The sequence below is a fragment of the Alosa pseudoharengus genome, unplaced genomic scaffold, assembly GCF_046254945.1.
Source record: "Alosa pseudoharengus isolate Yale_2024_CS ecotype anadromous, Long Island Sound unplaced genomic scaffold, YU_APseudo_1.1 YU_APseudo_1.1_scf_3, whole genome shotgun sequence".
Classification (NCBI taxonomy): Eukaryota; Metazoa; Chordata; class Actinopteri; order Clupeiformes; family Clupeidae; genus Alosa; species Alosa pseudoharengus.
In genome coordinates this window covers 2,252,772-2,262,771 of record NW_027468718.1, presented here as the reverse complement: position 1 = coordinate 2,262,771, position 10,000 = coordinate 2,252,772, and the positions used below count along the sequence as shown (strand labels likewise).

At 43.6% G+C, this 10,000-nt stretch overlaps 1 protein-coding gene across 1 annotated transcript in view; it reads right to left on the bottom strand.

The window, feature by feature from the left end:
* Positions 1 to 3,184: 3,184 nt before the first annotated feature.
* il1rl1 (interleukin 1 receptor-like 1) overlaps positions 3,185 to 10,000 on the bottom strand; it is a 23,179-nt gene continuing 16,363 nt past the window's right edge. The window contains exons 9-12 of the mRNA XM_076264553.1: positions 6,717 to 6,842; positions 6,084 to 6,286; positions 5,861 to 6,038; positions 3,185 to 5,168 (exon numbers count right to left, since the gene is read on the bottom strand). Coding sequence (XP_076120668.1) covers positions 4,621 to 5,168; positions 5,861 to 6,038; positions 6,084 to 6,286; positions 6,717 to 6,842 — 1,055 coding nt within the window. The 3' untranslated portion in view covers positions 3,185 to 4,620. The remainder of the gene's footprint in view (positions 5,169 to 5,860; positions 6,039 to 6,083; positions 6,287 to 6,716; positions 6,843 to 10,000) is intronic.

Sequence of the window (10,000 nt, the reverse complement as noted above, 5' to 3'; positions counted from 1 at the left end):
TCAAGTGGAAAGGACAGATAGAGCTGTGTGTCGTCTGCATAGCAGTGGTATGAGAAGCCATGCGAACGGATAATCTGTCCCAAGGAGGTGGTGTAGATAGCAAAGAGAAGGGGGCCCAGCACTGAGCCCTGGGGGACCCCTGTGGTGAGATGGTGAGGTGCAGATAGCTGACCAAGCCATGATACGTTGAACGAGCGTCCTGTGAGGTAGGATTCAAACCAGGAGAGAGCAGAACCGGAGATTCCCATGTTAGCGAGTATAGAGAGAAGGATGCGGTGATTAACCGTGTCAAAGGCAGCCGATAAGTCAAGCAGAATGAGTACTGATGACCGAGCGGTCGCCCTGGCTTCTTTTAAGACTTCTGTTACAGACAGCAGAGCCGTTTCGGTAGAGTGGCCGCTTTTGAACCCAGACTGATTTGGATCCAGAAGGTTGCTCTGTGAAAGGAAGTCAGAGACCTGTTTGGAGACTGCTCGTTCAATGCCTTTGGATAGGAAAGGCAGGAGTGAGACAGGGTGGTAGTTCTCGACTTGAGCAGGGTTGAGAGAAGCTTTCTTAAGTAACGGTGTTACCCGGGCCATTTTGAACGCTGTTGGAAATGTGCCGGAGGTTAGCGAGGCATTGATCACATGTGTGATAGCTGGTGCAATGGTCGGGCTAATGGACTGAAGTAGGCTCGTAGGTATAGGGTCCAGCGGGCACGTGGTAGGACGGCTGCATGTCAGGAGTCTAGATACTTCACTCTCTTGTAGCTTATAAAGGTACAAATATACACACACACACACACATCAATTTAAAATGTGCTGCCTCAAAGTAACATGGAACCATAACGGTAAAAAATGGACTAATTCCAATTGTTAAGAATAAAAGCTAACTTATTAACTTAAAATACCTATCTTTATAACTTAACGCTAGAACAAAAAGATGTATCTGGTTTTAAATGCATTACAAGTCTCATACTTAACAAAAATCACATTTTAAATTCCCCAAGGTAACATTGTACCATTACGAAATGAAAATAAATATTTTACAGATATGAAGTTATAATGATTAATACATACAAATTATCTTGTTATTTACAAGTTAAAAGCCCTATAAATCTCCTCAGACATTCTCAGGTATGCAAATACACAAACAAGCACCTACACCCATCCATGAGTTTGCACACGTACATGCATGCACACTGATGCACATAGACGTAACAACATCCACTTTCCTTCTGAGACCTGTTCCTGTCTTTGTTTTGAAAGAGAAACCCACTGTAGCAAGTGGATGATCAGTCAGGCCTCAAACTAGGGCAAGTCTGCAGCTTGGATGCCATGGATGTTGGCATGGTAGTCAGCAGACATGTGGATTCGAGTCACATGACTTGGACTCGAGTCAGACTCGAGTCATGATTTTAATGACTTCAGACTCGACTTGCAGCTGGATCTGTCTGGATGTTGGCATGGTAATCAGGGGACATACTCAACCATAGTGATGAATGAAGTTTTACAGAATGGCGTCAATATGGTTGAGTATGTTCCCTGACTACCATACCAACATCCATGGCATCACTATAGTTGAGTATGTGCCCTGATTACCATGCCAACATCCAGACAGATCCAGCTGCAAGTCGAGTCTAATGGCCTAGGCCAGGGGTGGCTAACCAGTCCAGCATGAAGAGCCAAAAAAAAATTCCACACAACTCAAAAGAGCCACACAGCAAAAAAAGATGCCCACACTACAACAGCGTAGGGTTGCCACCTGTGTCTGACAAAAATCCTGGACATTTTGACCATCCAATCGACCTTTTTGTTTGTAAGCAACGGCGCCTTTCGCACATCTAACCCAAGATAAAAACCGTCATTCTAAGCGACAATTGTATAGCTAAAATTAGTAAGAATGACAATTTCTAGTTATTTGTTTAGTTAATTGCTTTATTTAATAGCAGACCTTTATTATTTTGTTATATTTTCAACAGTTTTTAGTTGTGGACACCTGGGGGCAGTATTGAGAAAAAAGCCTTCCTTTCTCTGTCTCTCCTTGTCCCACACACTCTCCGTCTCCACCTTACCATTTCTAATGAACCTCCACAGTGCGTGCCCCCACCACCACCACCCATGTTATGCTACGTCATTTTTGTAGAGCCAATAAGGCTGTGCATACGTTTATGGACGTAGGCACGCTTTAATTAAACTGAAATACACATTTTGCGCATCATGTACAAAAATCCGGGACATTCAGTGTCCAGGATTTTTATTTTTATTTTCCTGGACAGACCATGAAAATCCTGGACAATCAGGAAAATTCTGGACAGGTGGCAACCCGAACAGCGACTTAGTCCTACAGTTTAAATAGATCTTCTCTTTTTCATTTTAAGTGAGACACTGGGCAGATGCTACAAATTATTCTTTTCAGGAATGAGTAGCAAGAAAGATATCTGACACACATCACAAATTTCCCCTCACTAAATGACTTATTAGCATGAGAAATGCTCCAATGTAACAACTGATATGATGCCAATGTGACCGTCAAATAATAAAATGTTCCGTCAAGTGTTCAGTAAAAGAAAATACACAAAAAGAAAAACGATTCTGCCTCTCTGACTGACGTCTATATAGCCTACCTTTACATTATAGCCTACTTGCAAAGGTCAGTGCCTTTGGGAAATGTTCAGGTTTGAAGCTTTATGCATAAGTTAAATCTGGCAAATAGGCTACCAAACTAACGTGTAGAACACGTTTTTTAACGGTGTTATTTTGGTTACGTTGACATATCAACCAGAAGGGTTATGCTAGCCTGCAAAAAAGATTAATCCTCCTTTTGAATGTCTGTGTTCCTCTTTCTATTTACTCTTAGCGTCAGGGTTTTCCTGATTGCAACAGTAGCATTACACCTGAAACAAACATGTCTGCTTCTTTTTGGGCTATATTCCTATGCATAACATGACGGTAAAATTATTGTAATTTAAACATTGCAGCCTAAGTATTGGCATTACTATCAACTTATGAAAAGCATTTTCATTTACCAGAAATATAGGCTAGGCTATTTCAAAAAATAAAAAAACTCTAAATCCAAGGAGAAGTGAGAACATCAGTTGAGCAGCTGCGAGCTGCACGAGAGATACCCTGGCCTAGGCTATGTTGATGTCCGTTGATATCTCTGGAACTGTCCAAAGAGGGAGGCTTCAGGGACACAGAAGAATGAAGGCCACCATATTCTCATAGCACATACTTTATTTCACAGTGTGTTCCAAACAACATAGTGACATGACATTAATATTTCATGTGCATGAGGCCCATATAGCATCAAAATGAATATGAAGATCATGCTAAAAGTTAGCTTGCAAAAACACAAATAGCGTATGTAGGTTACATACCTCTGCATTGATATCCCTGAGCTGTCAAAGAGGCTACGAAACCATCTCCGTACGTTATCGCTAATTAAGCTGCTCTGACAGGGGTTAGCCTGTTAGCGCATAGTTGCTGTTAAAATGCCTACCGCTGGGAATCTAAACACTTCAACACTGGCATATTATGTAACATGTTTAAAATTATTGCGTGTAATGGGGGAAAAACATCATAAAATGTCTTGAAGCATTTGGGAACACACTGAATTAACTTGAAAGTAGAGTCCCTTGACGTTAGATTAGGTTGCTTGCAAATGCCGTTGTCCATGACCGGGCAGTTCCATGGCAAGCGGTTTTAACATACCTTATGGCAAGCCGCCTACACTGGATAAACTTGAAAGCAGAGCTTAGCATTGTGTGTGCATCCATGGCAAGCTGCTTCAACATTTAAATGTATTATTCGTAGAAGTAATGAGATATTGATAGTAAATTAAATATAACAGTTCAATTCCATGTTCCAATTTGTCTTATCAATAAAAAGCAATTCATGCTTTAGAGCATTTTATTTTAAGTACCAGTTCAGGCACCGTTTCGGCACCGGCACCGTTTTAAAAGTATCGATTTAGCACCGGTATCGGATAAAACCCAAACGATACCCAACCCTAGCTATATATATATACATACATATAATTATATCCATATGCATGATATAGTTCTAAACTAAGGACCATGCTAGCTGCACAAAATAAATCCCCACGGTAACTTATGTGCCTTCTGCGTTTGTGGAACTAAGTAAAGGATAAATTCAGAAAATAACCAAAAAATCTCAATATCTGTTATCTAGTTTGTGTGAAATATCACTCAACGTGTTGTACTTTGAGAGCAAAGATTAACCAGAGACAAATTACTTGTTTGTTTTTACGCAAACCTGGCCAATAAATCTGATTCTGATGTGGAGGTGGTGTGTACAAGTGTGTTGGGTGGTGTTGAGTCTCTGGTGGTCTGATGATGATGGTGGTGTTTGGGGTGGTGCTGTTGTTGGTGCTGGTGGGGCAGTTTGTGTGAGTATGTGTTTGTGTGAGTGTATGTGTGATTGTGTGTGTGTGTGTGTGTGTGTGTGGAGATCTCTAGATGAGCTGGATGGTGTTGAGTCTCTGGTGGTCTGATGGTGGTGGTGTGTGTGTGTGTGTAGATCTCTAGATGAGCTGGATGGTGTTGAGTCTCTGGTGGTCTGATGGTGATTGTGGTGGTGGTGGTGTGTGTGTGTGTGTGTGTGTGTGTGTAGATCTCTAGATGAGCTGGATGGTGTTGAGTCTCTGGTGGTCTGATGCTGGTGGTGTTGGTGGTGGGGGGGGCATCATGTAGCGGACTCTCTTCCAGAAGCGTGAGGTGGGACAGTTAGCTCCTCGCAATCCCATCTCCCACCTGAGGGGGGCGCTCTTCTTCAGCAGCAGCTGCAGGCTAGGGGCCGTCTGTGTCTGGGAGAGTGTGTGTGTGAGCAGGTGTGTGTGTGAGAGTGTGTGTGTGTGCAGGCTAGGGGCCGTCTGTGCCTGTGAGAGTGTATGTGTGTGCAGGTGTGTGTGTGATGGTGTGTGTGTGTGCAGGCGTGTGTGTGAGAGTGTGTGTGTGTGCAGGTGTGTGTGTGTGTGCCCCTCCTCCACCTGCACCATGATGACACTCATGTCCTCCTGCACCAGAGAGCGGTGGAGCCCCATCTGCCAATCAAACTGCTCCAGGGGCGGGGCCACCACCTGCGCCCCACCTGACGCCACTGTTGTCATGACAACGAGGAGTCGCCGGCTGAGGCGCATGCACCTCTCCACCTGCTCTGCCTGATCTGGTGATGTCATACAGAGGGGCGGGTCAGAGAGAGACATGGCAACCAATCACATCACTAATCTCGTCAGATTGATTGATCCAGGTGTGCCGTGGTCCCTGTGCATAGATCAGGCAACAGAAATCACAGGCCCAAATAGTTCTGTGCCAAATCGACGCCTTTGGTTGTAACTTTCTCCTTTCTTGAATTATTTAGCTAGTTAGCTCAGTGAAGACAGGCAAAAACCACAACAAATTACATGATTTAGCAATTTATTCAACAATGTATTGCATTGTTTCCTATAGTAAAGAGGATGCTAAACACCTGAAGCTGTTCAGACACACAAACCACACACACACACGCTCTCTCTCTCACACACACACACACACACACGCTCTCTCACACACTCACACACACTCTCTCACACACACACACACACACACATACACACACACACGCTCTCACACACACACACGCTCTCTCACACACTCACACACACTCTCTCACACACACACACACACACACATACACACACACACGCTCTCACACACACACACGCTCTCTCACACACACACACGCTCTCACACACAGACACACACACACGCTCTCTCACACACACACACACACACATGCTTACACACACACACACACACGCTCTCTCTCACACACACACACACACACACTCACGCTCACACACACACACTCATGCTCACCTTCTCCAGGGAGGTCGTCTCTGCCGTGGATGAAGAGTTTGTAACCGCACTGCTCTTCCAGAACCGCTGGCAAGCTGGAGTTGAGGAACACTGAGAGAGCGTCTTCACACACACACTCCCTCATAGCGTCTTCACACACACACTCCCTCATAGCGTCCCCACACACACACTCCCTTACAGCGTCTTCACACACACACTCCCTCATAGCGTCTTCACACACACACTCCCTCATAGCGTCTTCACACACACACTCCCTCATAGCGTCCCCACACACACACTCCCTCATAGCGTCCCCGCACACACACTCCCTCATAGCGTCCCCGCACACACACTCCCTCATAGCGTCCCCACACACACACTCCCTCATAGCGTCCCCGCACACACACTCCCTCGGATACACCACGTACGCGTCATACACCTTACCATCTGAAACACACACACACACACACACACACTCCATTAGAACATCCCCACACACACTCTCCCTTGGATACACCACGTACGCGTCATACACCTTACTGTCTGAAACAAACACACACACACACACTCACACACACACACACACTCCATTAGAACATCCCCACACACACACTCCCTCGGATACACCACGTACGGGTACCTTACCGTTTGAAACACACACACACTCCCTTACAACATCCCCAAACACACACTCCATTAGAATATCCACACGTATGCATCATCTTATCTTACTAGCCAAGATATAACTGTAGTTCGACTTAACACACAGAGTTTTACCTTCAGTCCTTCACACACACACACACACACACACACACACACACACACACACACACACACACACACACACACACACACACACACACACACAGAGTTTTACCTTCAGTCCTTCGAGCTGATCGGAAGAGAAGAGCGAGATCGATTGCAAACCATCTCACTGCCATGGCAACCAAGAGGAGGAAAAGCAGCACACCCGCACACACATGGACCACAGAGAGGAGGGACTCTGCAACACACACACACACACGCACACACACACACACATGTATTTACACTCACTTATAGACACACCCACACACACATGGACCACAGAGAGGAGGGACTCTGCAACACACACACACACACGCACACACACACACACATGTATTTACACTCACTTATAGACACACCCACATGGACCACAGAGAGGAGGGACTCTGCAACACACACACACACACACACACACACACACACACACACACACACACACACACACACACACACACACACACACCACACACACACACACACACACACACACACACACATGTATTTACACTCACTTATAGACACACCCACATGGACCACAGAGAGGAGGGACTCTGCAACACACACACACACACGCACACACACACACACACACACACACACACACACACACACACACACACACACACACACACACACACACACACACACACACACACACATGTATTTACACTCACTTATAGACACACCCACATGGACCACAGAGAGGAGGGACTCTGCAACACACACACACACACACACATGCACACACACATGTATTTACACTCACTTATAGACACACCCACACACACACACACACACACACACACACACACACACACATGGACCACAGAGAGGAGGGACTCTGCAACACACACACACACACGCACACACACACACATGTATTTACACTCACTTATAGACACACACACACACACACACACACATGGACCACAGAGAGGAGGGACTCTGCAACACACACACAGACACACACACACATCTATTCACACTCACTTATAGACACACACACACACACACCAGAACCAGAGGGATTAGGTGCCTTGCTCAAGGGTACTTCAGCCGTGCCTACTGGTAAGGGTTCGAACCGGCAACCCTCCGGTTACAAGTCCGAAGCGCTAACCAGTAGGCCACTGCTTCCCCAAAAAATTACACACACGCTCTCTCACACACACACACACACATACATTTATTGACACACACTTAACCCTTTAGCCGCCAGGGTTTAAAAAGAATAAATTGGATTTGTACATCAAAATTTCAAGAGGCCATGGCTTGCAAGTGGTCAGAGATAAAGTCCTACTGTAAATGTGAAAATCATTTAGTATGAACAGAAGTTTATGAAGGGGGTAAATTTACTCATCTAATTTGCATATTATGGCGTCACTGGATGGTAACCACCGTGAATTATGCACATTTCAGTAAATACTAGATGTTGAACATATTTGAGCAGTTTTACTTTCTTTTTTTGCAATTTCACCGACATAACAAATGAACAGGAATACAGTCACATGTAAACCAACAATAGTAAACTATTGCTATAATCACAAACCCTATGCTACTATACAATAAAGTAGCCTGGTCAAATCAGTTCCATATCGCGAGTGACTTTGTAGTTCTTCAGAGCCCTATTTTTACAACCCCTGCTGTCTATACCACGTCCATTACGGACACCATCAGCACCTCCAGCTATGTTGGGCAGAGGGTCGAAATAAGCATGGTATGCTTAGTGGACACTGTCGTAAAGACGTACCTCCATTCACAGACGCACCGTGACTATCAGTCAATAGACGATCGATCATATTCTCCAAAAGGCAGATATTCTCCTTCAGAATCAGAATAGGTGAATAACAGGTCCAAGACTTCATCACACGTGAATTTTTTTTTCAACATTTGGTGTATTTCTGCTTCAATTTGTGCAAAACTGTGGCCCGCATCGCTTCCGCGTTATGGAGGAAATGCACGTCTTCTTCGTGTGTTTCTCGCGTGTTTTTTGCATGCTTCCTGAAAACTTTGAAAAAAAAGGTTGAGCTTGAATCGAAGCTCTGGGTGTCTGCCAACTAGTGGTCAAGAGTACAAATGAGATTTTACACTGTACACGCGTCTATCGTCTGTTTTATTCAGTAATGACGCTTGTCGCAATATTGCGACATGGACGGTTAGAGGGTTAATAATAATAATAACAATAATAATAATAATAATAACTTGGACTTATATGGCGCCTTTAATGGTACCCAAGGCAGTTTAAGGCGAGACACTACAGGTGAATAGGATAACATTTTTAACAAGCAGATATCACTATGAAATTTCCCCAGTTGATTACTTACATTAATATGAGAAAAAATGTATTACACAAGTTTTCTGTAATTTAATGTTTACATATTATGCAAATTAGGCATTATCTAATTAAATATGCGCTAATTTGCATACATTTTAAAACACGAAAACTGAGCATTGGATATAGCCAGGTTTAAAATTATGTTTTAATGGTGTTCAGATATTAGATGGGGGAGAAATTACAGAGGGATTTATGGATATCTACTTTTGTTATCCTGTAAATCAAAATATGGTGTCAATAGCCTTAAAAATCGACCATGTTTTTAGGCATAAAATGTCATATAAGTCAGGCTAGGAATAATATATCAACAAACCCCTCTGTAAAAATATGCTACATATAGTTAGGCATAAGTCTAGAAAGTTTGGTGTATGTAAGTGCTTCTAAAGTGGAGATTTCGTGCTCAGGGTAGGAGAGAAAACTCATTTTGAGAAAACATCCAATGAGATTCCATTCTCAGCCTAGACTCACCTTTGAACTTTCGCGATTGGTTGCTGATACAAAGGAAGTGTCCATATATGGACCACATAGCGTGATACAGCTCAATGGCCCTGGGGACAAATGACTTAAAGTCATTTGTCCCCAGGGCCATTGAGCTGTTCAATAAGAGATGGGATAAGACTTAACCCTTAGAACCCTAAGCTGTTTTTAGGGCATTTTCACTACCTTTATTCATAAGGATTTATTCTGGTCATTGTAAGTGCCACACACACATATTATATATTGTTTTTTTCAGCAGAGTCTATGCTATCCAGATCTGCCATCATTACATGTATTAGTACTAGCATTGATTTTATTTTGATTTTTAAAGAATTAAAATATAAAAAGCGTATTATAAAAATTCTTATATTTCGACATGTATCTCACCACAGCAAGCTCATAGCTCTACATGCATTTCATGTGTGTATAGGGCAGACTGTCCTGAATCGGGCAATATAATTGCCATGTTGGAGGGATACTCTGGGGCTGAGCAATTTACAGGAATATGTGGTGTGTGATTTACGGAAATAAATGCCATTTTTTAT